The sequence below is a fragment of the Gobio gobio genome (assembly GCF_949357685.1).
Source record: "Gobio gobio genome assembly, chromosome: 16".
Taxonomy (NCBI): domain Eukaryota; kingdom Metazoa; phylum Chordata; class Actinopteri; order Cypriniformes; family Gobionidae; genus Gobio; species Gobio gobio.
In genome coordinates, this window is record NC_137109.1 from 25315361 (window position 1) to 25336847 (window position 21487).

Here is a 21487-nt window from a genome sequence, read left to right on the forward strand (position 1 = left end):
GCAGACAGGGGTTGGCCGAACTGACGTGTCCCACATAAAGGTCGCTAGGTCAGGCCTCCCTGGTGGCATTCGGTGAATTCTTCCCGAATAGTGACTGGCGCGGGTTCCCTCAGGTCCCCCTGCCACGTTACCTTAAAGGAACCCCCTTCTGTCGAACGGGCTGGTTCCAGGCCTTCGAGCGGCCAGGGTAGGACTTCATGTAGTATGCGAAGTTTCCTTGTCAGGTTTATAGCTTGGGCTTTGACCGTAGGGAGCGCTGTCACTGACAGCCTAATGCAGGGGTGTCCAAACTTTTTTTAAAGGGGGCCGGATTCGATGTTGTGGACATACCCGGGGGCCGGTCCCTTTTCTATTATATATATATATATATATATATATATATATATATATATATATATATATATATATATATATATCATGAAACAAACTAAATTATCTGCCAATGGATTAGAAAAATAATCTTCCAAAATCTTCCTTAAAGATTCCAAACAGAAACATTATTATTCTTACCCCATTGGCAGATATATTTGCTTGTTTTAAACAAAAACTCACTTCAATTAAATTTTATTTTCCAGAAAACAAGAAAAAATATATAATGTCATTTAACTTATCTCGTAACATCTTGATTTAAGAATTTTTAGATATATTTAAACTAGAAACAGGACAAAAATACTAAATGACAGCATTTTTTGCAGTGCACACAAGGCAAAAAGTAATACATATATACATATATACATATATATATATATATATATATATATATATATATATATATATCTAGAATGGTATTTAGTCTGTAGACATATAAATACAAAAGCACAAAACTGCAAGTTTATGACAAAAAAATAGTCTGCAATTTGGCCTTTATTACTCATTTAATACATGTCTACATTACAAATTGAATAGATATTAACCTACATTTCTGACAAATTACCACGGTTACAGGTGTTACCACAGTAAATCCATGATACATTCGAAATGCGAATTGTTGTTTGAAAATGATTTTGAATCGGCTCAGCTGATTTGCACGTTAGTGTTGTTTATTAAGCCAGCGCTATTTAACTGGATTTAAATTAAATCAAATCACAGAGAGATTCAGTACCGGAGACCTCAGCGCTGAACTCGAACACTTCTCACGGGCTTCGGAAGGCTGTTTAGTGGGCGCGTGATCGAGACACTCAACAGGTAAACACATTTGTTCAGAGTCAGAGCTCGCGAGTTGCGCAGAGCACAAGCAGTAGCGCTGTTTCGTTCCGCTTTGGGCGCTGTTTCCCTGGCCTAAAGTCTAGTACTGCCACCTTGCGGCGACATCGTGAAACTGCATGATTTGTTAATGATCCGTGGCGGGCCACATATAATACACTTTAATAGACGCGCTGCGGGCCGTTTGAAATTCATCCCCGGGCCGCATTTGGCCCGCGGGCCGGACTTTGGACACCCCTGGCCTAATGTGACCAGAAGGGGAGTGGTTCAGGCTTTTCAGTTGAATTTGCTTGTCCTGACAGTTGTCACTGCCATTGGGCATGCACTCCTTTCGGCATGGCGGCGTTGGTATATCGTTCCCCGTAGCGTCAGCAGACGCAGCGCGAGTTCCCTTTCGAAAGGGAACGTCTCTGGTTACGTATGTAACCTATGTTCCCTGAGAACAGGGAACGAGACGCTGCGTCGCTTTGCCATGCCGCAAGGCTTGCCTGCCAAACAGTCCCTTCAGACGTTTAGATACGGTCATGTTGGCAAGACGCCCTTTTATACTTCCTGGTTGCACCTTGATGACGTCATGGGCTGTCGCCGGTCAATAGGATTGACGTTTTTTAATTGTGATTTCAGGCACCTGTCACGCTGGAGGCGTTCCCCGTAGCGTCAGCTGACGCAGCGTCTCGATCCCTGTTCTCAGGGAACATAGGTTACATACGTAACCAGAGACGTTTTTCTCAGTTGCTTTGGTACATTTCTCAGATCAGAATTGAAATTCTCAAAACTATCTGTTCAATCTTCATTGTGTCACTTACACATCAAAAAAGCAGTTTCTCATTTCTTTGAACAAGTTGCAAATGCGTTTGTACATCCATGGAAATTAATATATACAATTCTCTGCTGACATTATCAATTGCTTATGTCATGTTGATCAAAATGTATTATAATGGGTCTCTGTTGAATAGGCTCACCCCCCACAACATTTAGGCATTAGTTCATAGCATAAGTCTTTACATGCAAAATGGTTGAACAAGTTGTCATTATATGTCAAGCATATTTCTATACATTTCCATTAGACGTTCACATTTCTACTTTTTTTCTTTTTTTTTTCTTCTTTGTGCTATGCAGTGCTGTCTTTTCCTTTCTGTATTGCAAAGACATGGTCTGTCAACTAATTACAGTACAAACATGTACAAGTGTAAATGTGAATCTTGTCCAGTCTCTTGCAAGTAAACTCCCACATACACTAAGGTGTAACCTACAATTTACAATAATTGCCATCAAAACTTTAGCCATAGTTTACATCAGAACATCCCTCCAGAGTACGGTTATATTGACAACATGACTAAGCAATTTGACTGTCTTATCCATACACAATGACACAAGGACTTGTCATTATGACGGCACTGACATGCTCATTGACACATATACTTTACACATTACTTTTGAGAGATGAACTAAGGATTTTGAGCAAGAGACTGGTTTTTGCAGGTAATCCATGGTGTTTTGCTATTTGTACGAATTGTTTTAGAAATGCACTTACTGTTTTGCAAATGTCGAGGATGATTCGAGAAATGTACCAAAGCGACTGAGAAAAACTGTAATAAATATTTCTAAAGCAATTTGAGTCTTGTGACAATTTAATTATTGTGTTTTCAGGAATATTATTATTATTTTTTTTTTACAACTAATGCAAAAATAGCACTATTATGTTTGAAATTGAGGTTTTTACTTACAGGTAATTAAAGAATACGTTTAAGTTGAAATGCAGTAAAATTAAGTTGGACTTATGTAAATAATAGGATTGAACGAACTCAAATAACATAATTGACCTAGTGAAATTAAGTTGAGAAAAAGTTGAGAAAACTTAATTTGTTTAGGTGTTACCAATTGAAGCAATGAAGTAAAGTTGATACAACTGTTGCTTTTTAAGTGCATTTTATCAAATTATCAATTTAAAGGTTGTAGTTTACAACATATAAATATAAAGTGGCACTGAACATTTTTAATTATATAGCACATTTATTTTTGTTGAAATGTGTTACATGAACATTCATTGCTTTCATTTACATACTCTAATATGTTTCCCCCCTGTAACACCACCACACATTCTTACATATCTTCATATTCTTCCACGACAAGCAACTAATGTTCAGTTTACAAAACATTTCTACAAAAACATACTGAGGATGCTGTTTAGGGTTGTGACATTCTGTTGTTTTTGAACTAATGTTTAAAACAGTGTTCAAAACTAATGTTCAAAACTATGTTCATTCTAACTATTAGAATGAATATCACTTTTTTCAATGCTATACAGCAAACATTGCCGAAGCCTTTTTTATTACAAAGGAGTACTGACGCCTGCTTGTTTTTAGAGGTAAAACAGTGAAAACTATTTTTTTGCTGTGATATCAATGAAATAGCTTATGTCATTCAAACTAAAAATGCATAAACGAACTAATGTTCAAAAATGCTAGTGATCATGTTGGACAAACTCCGTATGACCTATTGTATGCTTCCAGACTTGATTGGTTGATTGTGATCCCTAATGCATTATGGCAGCAGTTGCCAATTTAGCATATATTAGCCTACAGCATTCCATGTCAGGTATTTATGGAATATAGGCTACATGCATGTCTGACAGATTTTGATAAGCCCTAATTGAATGTATCGTTTTGCATGTGAAGGCTCAAACGATGAAGGTTCAGAGTGGTGAAGAGATTGACAATTTCACTGAGAATCAACTCATTAGTTTTTGTCAAGCCATGTTTTAGTTACTGTGCAAACTGTTGACAATTAGACAGTAACTTCTTGGCACACATGTGCCAAATCACATGCAATTTGCTTAAATCAATAAGAAATTCTAATCTGATGTGATTAAGAAACTAACTGTACAAACATATTGTTTTGAGAGAAAAAAAATTATCCTTCGAGAAGTGAGCCAAGTGATTGAGAAAACTGTAAACGTCCCATCAATGGCCACACGAGGCACAACTTTGGAATTATAGTGACCTCTCGTGTTCATGTTTTGTCTTGCATTCTGTGTGTAAGAGTTCAACGCGAGTCTCATCGAGTAAAAATCTTAATTTTGTGGAAATAATGACTGATTACTAATGATATTCAGTTACCACATGCTAAAATAGGCTACTATTAGAATGAATATCACTTTTTTCAATGCTATACAGCAAACATTGCCGAAGCCTTTTTTATTACAAAGGAGTACTGACGCCTGCTTGTTTTTAGAGGTAAAACAGTGAAAACTATTTTTTGCTGTGATATCAATGAAATAGCTTATGTCATACAAACTAAAAATGCATAAAATTAACCGAGCATCAGACATAAACATAAACACAAACCATAAAAAGGCTCACCTTTTGATGTGTCATACTTCTCAGATAATTTGTTGGATTGATTTTAAAATATATGTAAACATTATTTTATGTATTAACTAGTTTTAATTACATAAAATTTAGCCTTCATTGAATGTAATATTAATTAAAATGTATGGAATTGTGAATATAATTTATATAAAGCACAACCAGGAGGTAACATCATTTGGACCCTTTATACAGCATGGGAGCGTGTTGTTTAAATTTAAATACATTTATTTTAAGAATGTTTATTGCTAGAAAATTTTTAAATAAAATAAATATCTCACAAAATATTTCACATTTCAACGAGGTTCAACATTTTATGAAGTAAGACTCTTTTTAAAAATGCATTCATATGACTCTTAATTTGAAGTCATAGACACCCGGAAACGCGTTTGTAGCTCGATTCCTTTGAGGGTCGGTGCCTGGACACGCAGAAATCAATACTCGCGACTTTTTCAATTTAAAACTAAGATTTTTGTAAGAGAAACCCCGTTAAGAGATGTTTTATCACGTAAGTCGGTAGTTGTTTTATTTGTACGTGCATAATGAACCCCAGCATTAAGAATGTTATATTTTTGCCTCGTATATTGATGCTGTTTTGTCTCGGTTAACGTTCCTTGCACACTCACTAGGTTTTGAAAGTGTTGGTGGATGAAATGCAGCCAGCTCGACTGATCTTGTCATTTTGAAATTATGAATATTGTGTTCATATGTACATTCGTTCGCTTAATGTAGCTTCTTGTTGTTGTGTTTGTTTTCTTACCAAACCATCACAACAGATCTCTTTGGAGCATGAGATTCTCCTCCATCCAAGATACTTTGGACCCAACCTTTTGAACACAGTCAAGCAGAAGCTGTTCACTGAGGTGGAGGGAACATGTACAGGAAAGTAAGTTCAACAGAAGGGTTTGAGATCTGACTTTCTTCTATTAATGAGTATCGTGTAGTCTCTAATGTGTCTCTTTTGTTTCACAGGTATGGCTTTGTTATTGCAGTAACTACAATCGATAATATTGGAGCAGGTGTAATACAGCCTGGCAGAGGTTTTGTGCTGTATCCCGTCAAATACAAAGCCATCGTATTCCGGCCCTTCAAGGGAGAAGTTGTGGATGCTGTTGTCACTCAGGTTAACAAAGTACGAATCCATTTTATCCTGGTCTCCTAGAGCTGGATATTCATTCTGGATGTTTCTTAGTTCATGTATCCTGCTCTAGAGTGACTCAATGGGGGGACGTATCACATTTAAGAGCTCTTGTATAAATTACTTATTCACTTATTTAATACTTTCCCTGCTTCTGTTTTTTTATTAAGCCTTCAATACACTGTTTCTTTTCTTTCTTTCCACAGGTTGGACTCTTTACAGAAATTGGCCCCATGTCTTGTTTCATTTCTCGTCATGTAGGTTTTCCATGGTTTCTCTCTCTCACATACACATACATGCATACATACATACATACATACATACATACATACGTGTGTGTGTGTGTGTTAATATTCAGTGACATTTGTAATGGTCTCATATCTGTGATATTTCTGTCTAGTCTATTCCCTCTGAGATGGAGTTTGACCCAAACTCAAATCCTCCGTGCTACAAGACAGTCGATGAGGTATGAGTCAATAAATCACCATTAAGAAATGTTTTTTGAAAGGACAATTTTTCCCCCACAGATATAGAATTTCATTTCAATAGTTTGTTTTCTTCAACAGGACATTGTGATCCAACAAGATGATGAAATTCGACTGAAGATTGTGGGAACTCGAGTGGATAAGAATGATATTGTAAATCCCTGGCACTTTCTCTTTAATATGCTGAATAATATTATATTTTGATAAAAACATTTTCTTAAGGATTTTTGATTATTCAATGTTTTTTTTGTTCCTTTTTTTATTAGTTTGCCATTGGATCTCTTATGGATGACTACCTGGGTATGTATTTCCTATGATGATAACTTATGTTGATTTCATATTGTTCTTGTAATTAATCAAATGTGATTCTCTCAATTTTATTAATATTATTATTTTGAATTCTTCTTTATATCTACGTTGTGTTGAGCTATCCAACTATTGTCTAAACGTTTCACTCTCATACTTCTAGGTCTTGTGAGCTGATGCCTCTGTCAAGAATATGGGAGATATGAAACTTGATGCTGTGAGGATGCTACGTAGTTTATGTATATACTGTAATTATATCCCCATTCATTTGATTTTGTTTTTTTATGGTCTCCTTTTATCCCTGTGTTGGCATATCTATAGTTTTCCTATGGCAACAGTTTGATTTGTGAACCATCATCCAGTTGAATGGGAACAAAATGTTGCAGTCACTCTACATGATGGAAAGACTTTGAACTGTTTCATTTATAGTGAGGCAAGTGAGAAAAGAAAAGTTAGTAGAGCTCTTTGGCTGTTGAAAGATGTTTTGGAAGGATTCATTACTCATTCATTGTATTGCTTTTAGAAGTTATTCTCTCATTATTATGTAAGGTCATTTTTAAAAATATTTTTGTCAATTCCAGGCAGCCTGTAGATGAATCTATTTCTCTTTTGTAATACAGCACTCATAAAAAATGTCTCCGTCTTGTCTTTTTTTTTTAGTTGTTTGATCTGATATTCTTTTGTAAGACTTAATACATGGTACACAGTGTGTGTCACTGATTTTTTGCAAATATTTTGATGCCACCCCACTCTGATAATTCTTGTTGCACAACATTAAATCTCCCAACAGAGTCCATTCCATTCGTACTAACTGGTTATTCTTCAACTTAATATCAGAAGTAGATTCAAGTCCATTAAATGTGATTTTACAGAGATCATATGTTGAAGATGTAGAGCATAAGTAGACTTATTTCACATTTTGATATTAATGAAATTCTGTAGTTTGGATTTAAACATAGCCAAATGTGTTCAGGTGCGAGTGCTATGCTCTTATTGATATGAAAGAATAATGTATTCAGCCAAATATGATTAATATTTGGCACAACACAAACACATATGTTGGGCATGGATTGAACTGTCATTAGATAATTTCATTCCAATACATCCTTAGAAGAATGAATACAGGATTGAAGCACTTTTATTTAAAAACAACAATAAAACATTTAAATATATTTTCCCTTTTTATCCCAAAGGAGAAACCACTGCATTTGAAATATAAATAACAGAAATGGAAAGGAAAGAGGTAAACAAAGGACACATCAAACGAAGAAAGATAAGACCACAGTTCTTAGGAAATGTATTATTCTATTATTTATGTTTAAGAGATTTGACAGTGTGAGAAACGCATCAAATCAGGGCAAAGTGTTGAAAAATGTGTTGTTGTGAATGAAGAATTTTCAATGCAAAACAAAGAAAATAATAAATAAAATATAAATAAAAAATACAAAAATAAATCTTTCAGCGAAAAGTTTAGATCACATTTTATAAAGCAAGAACACGTCCAGCTCTCACTTTCACGCCCTTGTTACGTATTAATTCTGCGACAGGACAGGCCTATACGTCAGCCCCGCGCAGCTCGTTCCTCCTTTCTCTCGTCCTGAAGATGGCGGCAGGGGTGAGTAAGATGGGAGAAAACCCTTAGATGCCTTATTACAGCACATCTCTCTCCGCAATCATACCCCAATCACCCCAATCCTTATATATTTGTACATAGTCTTCATACCGTGTTGTTTTGTATTCTCAGATGAAGCTGTTGTGATGATTATTTAAGTTGTAAATATTCCCTACACCCCTTTATAAGGTGGTTAGTGTGATGACGGGCAGAAGCACAGCGCTGCGCTCCTTTGTGCCACGTTTCCCTTTCATGCCCGTCGTTCTCCGCTTTAATTTTTAAGTAAAAAGCAGAATGTCATGTTATTTGTAGTTGTACTTCGATTTCGGGAAAGTGAAGAAGAGCATATTATCCGTGTGAGCTGGTAGAAAGCGTAGTCAGTTAAGCATTCATTGTGTAAGACAAAAAACAAAGTCTTGCGGTTTAACTATTGACACACTATTCTGAAATTGTAGTGGTGGTGTCAAACACTTCAAGACTTTATCATCTCAATCATATGTTTTAAATCTTAACAATAACAGATGGTCTACAAATAAGTGGCTCTGCAAGAACATCTAGTTAGTTCTGCCACTATCCACCCTCTATTTGACTATGCAAACATTGTTTACAGTCTGTGAACTAGTTTATTGCAGGGAATTCACCATCAGCTGCGTCAGCTGGTGGAAAGTGCTGTGTAATGCTCTGAGGGGTCTTGATGATGGGGGCAGTTTCTGTTAAAGATGACGGAGGCCGAACAAGCCGCATCAGTTTCAGCAATGTGATCTCAAACCTTGTTTCTGCAGACTCTCTACACATACCCAGAGAACTGGAGGGCCTTTAAGGCTCAGATCGCTGCCCAGTACAGTGGGGCTCGTCTGAAGATTGCAAACGCCCCCCCTGCCTTCACCTTTGGGCAGACGAACCGATCCCCTGCTTTCCTTGCCAACTTTCCCTTGGGCAAGGTCAGTGCTATATTCTTTTCTTGACTCCATTCTTCTACTGCATTTTTTCTTGATGTTGAATTATTCATTGATGGGGTTCCTGTCCATTTAGGTTCCTGCTTACCAGGGTGATGATGGATTCTGTCTGTTTGAGAGCAATGCCATTGCTCACTACTGTAAGTAAGCTTTATAGTGCCTATTTACTCCTGGCCACTTCATGCATTCCTTTTTATTGGATGGTTATCCGTTTTGATACAACGTTTCCATTTACACTTGGCCACATTTTATTTCTCATTTCACAAGCTCACACTTGCAAATAATCAGATAGTAAATAGTATGCGTATTTGGCGTCTCCAAGCTCAGTATTTGGCCCGAACCCAGAATACTTCCCCCGTATCTCTGGTTAGGAAAGTCTGTTTACTTTGTGAGTGTGAGGAAGACTGGTTGGTGGAGGGATGCTTAACATTGGTGACATTTTATATAGTCCTTCACTTGTGCTGATTGGGTAGACATGTTGATTGCTGACAGCTGGTTAGAATGACATGATGATTGGATAGATCATTTGAACGTGTTCCTCCCAAATTTTGTTAATAAAACATAATTTGAAGAGCAATGGGAGAGGGAGTGTCATCAGCTCTGGTGAGAGAATCTTGCGTTCACCACATTTAATGAAGATGACGACTGCGATTTCGGCAATCCTATAAGATCATTACAAAGCACACACTATGACATGGATCTAATAAACTTAGGTTCGAGATATTTACGTAGACTACGATGATTGCAGCAACTGAATTGTAGGGTACGACGCAAGATAGTATAAAAGTAGGGCTGTCACTAACGTTTTATTTTTGTAATCGAGTAATCTGTCGATTATTCTGATGATTAATCAAGTAATCTGATATTTTTGGTTTAAAAATAGACCTAAGCAAACCATAGCCATTAAAAGGACTTCAATCAAAATGCATATTAAAACAACAATGGGGCAATAATATTTGGTTCAAAAAAGTTTTAAAAGCAAATAATCTTATGGTTTTATAGAACAACAGTTAGAATACATAATATAACATTATAAACAATCATCTTGTGTACTTTTATGTAGGCCTATTATAGCAAATGGCTGCAGAGGGCGCCAACAGCCTGGTGATTGTTGTTGTCCCACTTTACAGCAGATCAAATCCTTGTTCAATATTGGCCAAACGTCATTTAATTCAAATGTCAACTTAATCCTAGAATAAGATTAGACTACAATAGAAATACTGGACAGCAAAACATGCAAACTCAGTAAACTACTGTAAATAAGAACGTGGGTACAACTTCCGGTGAGGCGGCGGAAGTACTATTCCAATGGTATTTTGCAGAACAGAACATTGGCCTTCCATCCAATAAGCGGTGTTGCTTTTGATATGAAGCAAAGTCTTAGCTTTCAAATTCTGTCCGTCAGCTAGAAAACATTATCTCTGTAGAGGAGCATTTTGCTAAATATATGCACTATATTGCATATTCATTGTACTTTTACATAACACATTCTTCAATATTTAATGTTTTTGAATATATCAGTTTTTATGACTGACACCATTTAAATGTTTATATAGAAAGAGTAGAAACATGCTATTTAAAATGGTTATGACATTAATTATTATAAACACTTACTTGTGTATAATTTAAATGTCAATAGCCTATACAAATCAGTTAATTTTTACCTTTTAATATTATAGTAAAATAACTATTTTACAGCATTAGAGACATTTTTTTTCCTTGAGAAAAGTGCAATGTACTGTACCTGATGCATACACCAATTATTCGATATTGAATGGAATTGAATCAAAATCGAAATGGAATTGAATCTCAAGCTTGAGAATCGAATCGTGAAACTTAATCAATACCCATCCCTACAAGCAGAGTGTTTTTGTGGTAAAAGTTTAGTGATTTGTTTAATTGTTGAACACAACTGACTGACTAAATAAATGAATGTATCTTTAAGTGAGTCTCTTTTGAACTTCATTAAACAAATGTGTGTATGGCGCTCAAACCAGCAACAGATAAAGGAGCTAACGATCGTCTAAAATTACACTGTACTTTTCTGTTTAGTGATCATGCAACATGAGACCACATGTACAGTATCAAAGTCATGTGTCCGAGGTGAATATATGCAGGTTAAAGGGTTAGTTCACCCAAAAAAGAAAATTCTGTCAGTACTTGCGTACCCTCATGTCGTTTCAAACCCGTAAGGCTTTTCTTCGGAACACGAATTAAGATATGTTTGAAATGTGAGGTTTTTGAACCATAAATAGCCAGCCATGTCATTGCAACTTTCAAAGGCCCAGAAAGGTAGTAAAGACATGGCTTAAATTAGTCCATGTGACTATAGTGGTTCAACCTTAATGTTATGTAGCGATAGTAATACTTTTTGTGCGCAAAAACAAAACAAAAATAACTTTATTCAACAATCTCTTCAACGTTGTTGTCCTACGTCAGCAGTGCAGCGTTTCCAGGTTCTTCGTCAGAAGGCCAGCTCATTATTGGCTATCTCCTGCATCACACGCATGCGTCACAGTGCTCACGTGAACGGCTTCGGCCAATAATGAGCAGGCGTTCTGCTGTAACCCAGAAGCACTGCACTGTTTGCTACATCAACAGCGTAGCCATTTACACTTGAGGCTTTATTTGTATTTAACCTAAATTCTATGGATTTTTTCCTACCTCAATAGGGAAGAAATTAGGATTTATAAACTGGTGTTATGTGATATTCTGATGCTGTTGTGCAAACACACTTTTCAAAAAGTCATAATTTCAAATTTAGGAGTATATGCACATCTTTATAAATGAGACCCCAGGTATTTTCATGCATGAAGTGACCAAGTGTAAGTGAGTCCATTGTGATGCTTTAAACTTTTGTTGTGTTATTGCACGTAATCAATGCCGATGTGTGTCCCGACAGTGAGCAGTGATGCCCTTCGTGGTAGCACTCCCCAGGCCAGTGCCCAGGTGCTGCAGTGGGTCAGTTTTGCTGATTCTGAGATCATCCCTCCAGCTAGTGCCTGGGTGTTCCCCACCTTGGGTATCATGCAGTTCAACAAACAGGTGAGCTTTGAATATCTGTTGATTGTAATGGTGTTATCTGTCAGGAAGTGCTTTGAATGTTTTGTAAGACTGTCCTCCGTCTTGTATGTAGGCCACAGAACAGGCTAAGGAAGAGGTTAAACGAGTCCTTGCTGTCCTGAATCAGCACTTAAACACTCGCACTTTCCTGGTTGGGGAGAGAGTCAGTCTAGCTGACATCAGTGTCGTCTGCTCTCTGCTCTGGCTCTACAAACAGGTGAGTCTACAGGGTGTAAAGAAAATCTGAGCTGTAATTAAAGGTGGGGTAACTGCTTTCTGGTAACTGATGTTATTTCAAATCACCAAAACAAACACACCCCTATTTTGATAGCTCTGCCCCACACATATGTCAAGTCAAGTCAAGTCAACTTTATTTATATAGCGCTTTTAACAATGTAGATTGTTTCAAAGCAGCTTTACAGTGTTAAACAGGAAAATAATGCAGCATAATTTTATTCAGCTGTATAGCCATTCTGGAAAAATTCAAAAGTATCATACAGTGACAGTGTGGGCTTTAGATCAATAATTTGATCAGTAATTTAGTTTAAATGGTTAATTTAGTTTATTTAGATGTATTTCGATGTTTCGTTGAAAAATTTAGTGTAACCCATATGTAACCCATGCAACGACTATGGCAGAATCTGCTGTGCCAGCCAGCCGAGGGAAAGTCGTGTAACAAAATATGCTTTATTTTTTTCTTCTGTAATTGTGACTCTATTTTCAGGAGAGTTATCGCGAAAGGTAGAGATCCATCCATGTTAGATATAGATCCGGGTCGCTAAAGACCTGAATATGTAAGAAGGATTGGCGAAACAGTCATGCATTTAAGGGTTAAAATTGCATATTTATTATATATGGGGTAGACTTGAATAGGCTTGGACATGGTCCTGGTCCCCATTGCAGAGGGCAATTTTACATTCAGCTTAAGAATGATGAATTTTCGGACATACATGCTTGCATTCTGTCACTGACTCCATATATTTCAAATAATGTAGGCTCTTTTATAAAATCAGACATTTGGCATTATCAGGACCTGCGTATTCTCCCATTGCATTTTACTGAACATTTATATATAGTAGTTCTGACGCTGAAGCTCAAGTACTGTCACATACTCGAAACTCTTTTTTTTCTTCTCTTGCATAGTACACTCACGCTTTCGTTGTAGGCATTTGTTGGATCTGTTACACAGACAAGCCGCATTTAGACACTCTCCCGGTGCTCACTGTGCTGTCTCCTCCTCTATTAATTCGCTTTGAATCATCATACTACTAGAATTAGAAATGCGATATAGTGATTTAAATGTTTGTGCTTCCAATTTGAGAAGTGCGGCTCAAGTGCTTATGGACATGATCAATGCAGTCAATCACAGTTCTAATCCCAAAACGCATCAAAATGAATTCCCAAACTTTAAAGGTTAAGTTCATCCAAATATTAAAATTGTCACACTCATGTCGTACACTCCATTGTACACACTGCATTGTAAATCTGTTCGTCAGAAAGCGAATGTATCTTTTCAAAAGACTTGGATTAAACCCCTCTTATTGTTTATTTATTATTTATATATTTTTACACAATGCCTTTATGACCTTTTTTGTGGTTAAGGTTTATGGGAATGGACTTTAAAGGGAGGGTCAGAAATCTCCCTAAAAATGTTGTATTGGGAAGATGAATGGAAATCTTATAGGTTAGAAAGACATGAGGGTGAGTTCATAATTAAAATTTTGAAGTGAACTATGCCTTGTACAGAAAACTGACACATCGTTCACACTACCGATACATTTCACTGTAATATTGCAATATATAGTGACTAGGCATGGGCGATATGGACCTAAAAATTTATCCCGATATTTTCTAGTATTTATTGCGATAACGATATCAATGACGATAAATGTAGTATCATTCCCCATGTTTTTGGATACAAGTGAGAGCTGCATGCATTCTTGAGACACTCAGAAAAACAAACAATGATCTAGTAAAACGTACCTGTCATCAAATAGGCTCCTATAATACATAATATAATACATATATATATTTTTTTGTTGTTGTTTTTTAAATGTACAATTCCACACCAGCCTTTTCAGAAATGGAAAAGTTGCAGATATAATTGTCTTCTGTAAAAGTGCAGGTCATGTTTAAATAGTGCAACTGTGCTGAAAAACATCACACAATACAAACAATAATAATTAAAATCAATGACAAGTTTTAAATGTAAACCGTTTCTGTATTTATTCATACACATGGTGCAAACAGTGGTAAAAATAGCAGAAACAGCTAAAGTAATTATCCCAAAAATGTCTTCAGATTACAAAAAAGTTGAAAATAATGATTTAATGATAGAACTTCAGTAATTTGAGTTAATAATACCACAAATTCTTCTACTAATAAAAATAAACTGCACTAAGGAATAATGAGCTTCTGGGTTCATGAATATTAATCACGTTGTCAGCGCTCATTCAAACTGATTTGCTGAAATCAAAACACAGTAATAGGTGCACGCCAGCCAATGAGATTCCTGTTTGTGCATTCATTTCTTCCTGTTCATGAAAGGCTGAATTCCAAATAAATGCCATTATTTTACAGGAAAATACAACAAAGGATATTGTTAACATGTAGCACGTCAATTCTGTGTGGTATAAGACTCTATCGCTCTCTCTGTGAGTGTGTGAAACACTGAGCGCTCTCAGTCGCGCGCCTCACACTAGTGTTTAATGTGCGTCAAATGCACTGGGCATTCATTGAGTTGAACAGAAATAGTTTGCTCTACCGATCGATTGAGAGAGCAAATATCTTAAGCGCTCAGTCTAAGTGCTCAGCGAGTGAAAATACATCTGTATGGTTCAGATTGCCCTCAGGTAGCCCCTCGTTTAGCTATGAACGCTTCCGCCATAGTTGTTTTCACTCTGCACGTGAGATGCGGATTCAGTGCCGTCCCATCACGCGCTGCGCGTAGGGCACCGAGTGCTGCGGGGACACCACAAGAAAATCTCTCTCCAACCCCCGTTCAGCTATACAAAGTGACGAACGCAGCCACTGCGGCCATCATAGAGCAATAACGCTTAGAGCATCAAGAGACGGCCAGCGGTGGCACTGTGCGGATGGGTCGCGCCATCAACTAGGCTTTATCGTTATTATCGCGGGAAGACAAATTTTTATCGTGGGGAGAATTTTTACTGGTATATCGCAAACCACAGATCATGCATTTCTACATGCAATCTACATTAGATTAATAACTTGTGTTAGTGGTTGGGTAATCGGTTGCACAATTAATTGAATGTTATTTTTCAGTTGAATATTTTGTGCAAATTCTTTTTCTTTTTTCACCTTTCTAGGTTCTTGAGCCTGCTTTCCGTCAGCCCTACCCCAATGTCACTCGCTGGTTTGTGACCTGTGTCAACCAACCTCAGTTTAAGACCGTTTTGGGGGAGGTTAAGCTCTGTGAGAAAATGGCTCAGTTTGATGGTAAGTTTCTTAAACACCCTTGCAGTGTAGTTTTTGCTCTTCTGCTTGAACTTGAATTGTGCAGAACCTCTGATTTCTTGGTTATCAGCATAATGACGTCAAGCACAATCAAAGATGTTTCTCAAATCCATAGTGTATAGGTCATACTACCATTATGGAGGCAGATGCTGTAAAAAGTCTTTGTTGAGCAAAATAGTGACGCATACCATATAATTATAATTGAATGTACATGCTAAAAGCATCTCGGAATGCATTTAAAATATTTTTATATATTTGTGACAAATATATTCTTTGTTGAATGATCATAAATTGCAAAATGAAGTCCTGGAGAACGACCTTGAGGGCTTTTCTCACATTTTAACAAATATGATGCAGTTTTTTGGATGCTGTTCTTCAATATTTAGTGCTAATATGTGCGCTTTTATTTATTGTAAAATCTCTAGCTAAGAAGTTTGCTGAGATGCAGCCAAAGAAAGAGACTCCTATCAAGAAGGAGAAGGGTGGCAAGGAAGGAGGCAAGCAGCAACAACCGCCGCAACAGGAGAAAAAAGAGAAGAAAAAGGAGGAAAAGAAAGCCGCCCCTGCTGAGGAGGAGATGGATGAATGTGAGGCTGCACTGGCTTCTGAGCCGAAAACCAAGGACCCATTTGCTCACCTTCCAAAAAGGTACTTGATCCACCTTAACTTTTGAGAGGTACTGTTTGAAAGTCTGTTCGCTCTCTCATCAGTCTGCCTTTGTCATCTTGCCACTAGTTCTTTTGTCATGGATGAGTTCAAGAGGAAATACTCCAACGAGGACACAATGACTGTGGCATTGCCTTACTTCTGGGATCACTTTGATCGTGAGGGCTTCTCAATCTGGTATGCTGAGTACCGCTTCCCTAAAGAGCTGACCATGGCCTTCATGAGTTGTAATCTTATCACAGGTAGGTCGGGTCACATTGACTTCAGACATTGCTAGGAATGCAATTGTTCTCGGTTTGTTCATGATAGTTCAGCATGTACTACTTGTGCAAGAGTTTAGCATTGCATAGATTTTAAAGATGTGTTCAAGTACTTTCTTGCTCCTCTCCTCAGGAATGTTCCAGCGACTCGACAAACTACGCAAAAATGCATTTGCCAGTGTCATCCTCTTCGGTGCAAACAACGACAGTGTCATCTCTGGTATCTGGGTCTTCAGAGGCCAGGATCTTGTATTTCCTGTGAGTGATTTACATGTAATCAGAATCCTATATGTGTCTATATTAGGGGTGTAACGGTACACCTATTAGGAACGTTTCCTTTGATTCAGAGTCGTAGCCCATTAACCACTTTTAATCACCAATAATCATATTAAGCTCTGTTTTGTTACTTTACTGTGGAATGAGAGAGAACATTAATGCTAGTTACAGAATAAACATGAACACCTGAAGGCATGTTGAAAGATACAGTACAACCTACTGAAACGTATTTTGTGTAATCGCTCAATCAGTTTCAATGGTGGGAAGACATCAATAAAACTGCTTGTAAACAATGTCACTTAGCATTTACCTCAGGCAAATCATTCATTGTCCACAGCTTGATGGTTCGCTAGAGAAATTAACTCGTATCGCTAAATTTATGCACTATATTATCCTTTATATTCATTATTTTACTTGACCTGTCTTGATTTTATTTAATGCATGTTAATATATGTTTAAATAAATCTGTCCTGAAAAAGTTATGGCCGCTGTGTAAATGAATAGGCCTATATTTTAATGAATTGGAGTAGAAACATAATTTTAAAATTTGATTTAGAAGTTAATTAAAAAAATGGCCTTAAATGCAATTTACATGTTTGCGATTTTATTAACATCAGCAGGGATTTGTTTTCTTTAAATACATTCAATTATAATTCACATTTTCTTAAGACAGACACAATTTGTTCAGTAAACCACTGTTTTATAAAAAAAGCAATTATGTTTATCCCACCTGCTGTACCGAGCCATGACTTTAACCGTGGTATGTAACGAACCATCATTTGTGTTCCGTTATACCTCTATTTCATATGTATGTGTTGCAAAAAGTCTCTAAAAATGGGTGCGTAAAGCTCAGTTTCCGACACATTCATAACAATTATATTTGCTTTATGCGTAAGCTTTAGCATGGAATGGGCTACATATATTACACCTATATATATTAAAGGGTTATTAGGGTTTTGTACCCCCTGCCAGCAAGATCAGGCACATTTATTTGAACGTGGAAAGCTTAACTTCAGCGCCTTGCATGACGCACAAAGCATTGAATAAAAGGAACATTAGCTTTTGAGTTTTGGCCAATTGTGACCAATAACCAAACAATCTTTCCATCACAGCACAGCTGTAGTGATCAATCTGAAAGCAACAACAATTGCAGAATGGTTGCTGGCGTAAACAACCCGAATGTTATACAGGGTTCCTACAGGGTTTGGAAAAGTATGGAATTTGATTTGAATAATTTCCAGGTCTGGAAAAATATGGAAAAAATGTATCAGAGTATGGAAAAATATTTATGTTTCCAGACTATTTTCCCTATTTCGTATTCTAAATATAAAATTAAGAATTTCTAAATGTATATAATATATACAATCTGTTTTTTTTCATGGCGTTTGGATCAGTCTGCCAGCACTGCCGATCGTTTTTACACTTGATCTGCTGGAGTTTAGGTCTGCAGTGATTGGTTGTTGAAAAATCTGTAGGGAAGTCTGGAAATTTGAGTCTGGAAAAGTATGGAATTTTGAAATGAAAATTGTGTAGGAACCCTGGTTACAAGTCTTGAACATTTTACATAATTTGAAAGTTGATAAATAAAAACTAGCCCATCAAAGAAGCACATCTTCTCCTGAGGTGGAAAACGCTTCCTGTATGTTTTGTTGATGCTGAATCCGATCAATTTCTGTGGTTGGCACAAATTAATTTGTAAAAGCTACATGTTTGTGCTGTTTTAACTGAAAACAACTTGCACTAACCAGTAATGGTTTAAAAAAAAAAAGTTACTTAAATGTCCTAATTGAACTAAGGCCTAATCCTGGCATAAACTAAAACCAGGCCATAAGCCTGGTAACATAAGCCATGCATATGATTTAACGTTCTATTGATTTGTGAAAGTGCTGGAAAAGTGATGGAAAAAATAAAAATACATTTCTTAAATGACAATCATTGCGATTTTATAATTAAGCAAAATAATTTGCCAACTTTAACCATTATGCAGCTTGTTGAAAATGTGACCACCTATAATGCCCATACATTTAGTCTAAACAAAACTAACTAAAACTTGACTAAACAAAAACAGGACAAGGTTGACTAAAAATAACTAGAAAGTACACTTGACAGAGGACTAAGACCTAAAAATGGCTGACAAACTTAACATCAAGGGTTTATCTGAAACGTGGGACAGGATAACCAGGCTTAATTGACAGGCTTTTGTCATCAGTATTTGTGCAGTTAAGTAGATACAAATGTTAGTGTTATAATAAGCAGAAATGTTTTCAAAACCAGTTGGCTGTATATATTTTGATATGGTTAGTTGACAAGTTTTTATACAAGTTTACTGTACAAATCTGCTTTGTTTGTAGTTCTCTGCATAAAACAAAAATAAATGGTGAGAAGTTCACAATCTTCCCCAAGATTTAAGACTAGTTTTAGTTGACTCTGTATAATCAGTGCGAAGTTTAATTATTATAATGTGAATGTGGATTTTCCTGTAAAAAAAAATGAAAATGTTTTTTCTCTCCTCTCCCCAGCTGAGTGATGATTGGCAGATTGACTACGAGTCATACACATGGCGCAAGTTGGATGTGGACAGCGAGGAGTGCAAGACCATGGTGAAGGAATACTTTGCATGGGAGGGTGAATTTAAACATGTAGGCAAATCTTTCAACCAGGGCAAGATTTTCAAGTGAGAAAATGTTGCGCCCAATATTTATCAACATGAGTATCAATGGACATGAAATTTGTTTGAGAACCCCATGTACAAGGCCTTGAGCTGTGGTGGAAGGAGACTTAAGTTGAGAAAAAATAAAACACTTTTTCACAATCCCACTTTGTGTTATTTTGTTTGTAAGGGAGGGACGTTTAAAAGAGGCCTTTCTATTTCGAGTGTTACTCCTGAGTGTTTTTTGTCTCTAAATAAAAAAAAAAAACCCAAAAAAACATAAGCATGTTGTCGTTCTATAGTAGTTAAATGTTTTATAAATGGCTGATGGTAATATTTTTTGGGGGGGCTAGCAAGCTTTGAACAAGGTTGAAAGTATAAAACTTGCTTTTAATTAGGTAGTCCTGGTTTTAATGTTCCCGGAAAGTCTTTTTCCACATGCTGATGCTCTCTTGGGATCTGAGATTGAGAAATCATATAAACTGATGTTCTCTACGAATCTGGAAATCATTGAAACTCTGGAAACGAAATGGCGTCTCAGCCATTTAATTAAGGGAATGTTTGCATATTTTAACTTTGGCATTTGGAAAAATAGATCAAACTAAAATCCACTAGAGGGAGCCTCAGGTCACGGATCCCATTAACATTTTAATGCCCTGAGATGGACCTAACTGCAAATCCTTTGGAAGTTTGAGGATACATTTTCAACCATGGTATTTAGGCTGTCCTAAAGAGAGTTTTAGTAAACTACTTTGCACTTTTAATTCCGTTTCAAAGTCACGTGAGCAATTTAAATCAAGTTTAAATCATAAGTTTTTTTTTTTTGGCATTCATAAGAGTGGTAAATGTTAAGCCATTTCTTAATTTTAGATCTATAAAATGCATCCTGATCTTCTGCAATATTGTCAATGTCATGGTTCTGATTTATTTATTTACATATCATATATAATTCTTATGTTATCATGCATGTATAGCTCTGGAAAAAAATTAAGAGACTGATTTGAATTCTCAATGTTAAGTGGTCTCTTAATGTTTTCCAGAGCTATATATATATATCTCATTATGACCACTGACTGGTGAAGTGAATAACTTATCTCTTCATCACGGCACCTGTTAGTGGGTGGGCTATATTAGGCAGTAAGTGAACATTTTGTTCTTAAAGTTGAAGGTTAGAAGCAGGAAAAATGGGCAAGCGCAAGGCTTTGAGTGAGTTTGACAAGGGCCAAATTGTGATGGCTGGACGACTAGGTCAGAGCATCTCCAAAACTGCAGCTCTTGTGGGGTTTTCCCGGTCTGCAGTGGTCAGTGTCTATCAAAAGTGGTCCAAGGAAGGAATGGGTGAACCGCAGGGTCATCAGTTGCCATGGCTCATTGATGCACGTGGGGAGCAAAGGCTTACCTGTGTGGTCCAATCAAACAGACGAGCTACTGTAGCTCAAATTGCTCGACGTTAATGCTGGTTCTGATATAAAGGTGTCGGAATACACAGTGCATCGCAGTTTGTTGCGTATGGGGCTGCATAGCCACTGACCCCTGTCCACCGCCGAAAGTGTCAACAGTGGTCACGTGAGCATCAGAACTGGACTACGGAGAAATGGAAGAAGGTGGCCTGGTCTGATGAATCACATTTTCTTTAACATCATGTGGATGGCCGGGTACGTGTGTGTTGCTTACCAGCGGAACACATGGCACCAGGATGCACTATGGGAAGAAGGCAAGCCGGCGGAGGCATTGTGATGCTTTGGGAAACCTTGGGTCCTGCCATCCATGTACCACCTACCTAAGCATTGTTTCTTGCAGACCATGTACACCCTTTCATGGAAACGGTATTCCCTGCTGGCTGTGGCCTCTTTCAGCAGGATAATGTGCCCTGCCACAAAGCAAAAATGGTTCAGGAATGGTTTGAGGTGCACGAGTTTGAGGTGTTGACTTGGCCTCCAAATTCTCCAGATCTCAATCCAAACGAGCATCTGTGGGATGTGCTGAACAAACAAGTCTGATCCATGGAGGCCCCACCTTGCAATTTG

The 21487-nt window shown here is 37.1% G+C and overlaps 2 protein-coding genes across 3 annotated transcripts; both read left to right on the forward strand.

Moving 5' to 3' along the window:
- Window positions 1-4951: 4951 nt before the first annotated feature.
- Window positions 4952-7904, forward strand: polr2g (RNA polymerase II subunit G). 2 transcript variants are annotated; one of them, XM_079838679.1, is made up of 9 exons: window positions 4965-5079; window positions 5348-5457; window positions 5544-5703; window positions 5916-5966; window positions 6110-6175; window positions 6276-6347; window positions 6461-6494; window positions 6664-6717; window positions 6822-7137. In XM_079838679.1, the coding sequence occupies exons 1-8, from the start codon at window positions 5068-5070 to the stop codon at window positions 6675-6677; spliced, it is 519 nt and encodes a 172-aa protein (XP_079694805.1). In that variant the 5' UTR covers window positions 4965-5067; the 3' UTR covers window positions 6678-6717; window positions 6822-7137. The 2 variants fall into 2 exon arrangements, with proteins under 2 accessions (XP_079694804.1, XP_079694805.1); XM_079838678.1 differs by having other exon boundaries at window positions 4952-5079; window positions 6664-7904.
- Window positions 7905-8051: 147 nt separating this feature from the next.
- Window positions 8052-19627, forward strand: eef1g (eukaryotic translation elongation factor 1 gamma). The gene is made up of 10 exons (XM_079838222.1): window positions 8052-8115; window positions 8895-9053; window positions 9145-9208; window positions 11971-12113; window positions 12205-12348; window positions 15461-15590; window positions 16034-16256; window positions 16344-16516; window positions 16668-16792; window positions 19330-19627. The coding sequence occupies exons 1-10, from the start codon at window positions 8104-8106 to the stop codon at window positions 19486-19488; spliced, it is 1332 nt and encodes a 443-aa protein (XP_079694348.1). The 5' UTR covers window positions 8052-8103; the 3' UTR covers window positions 19489-19627.
- Window positions 19628-21487: the final 1860 nt, after the last annotated feature.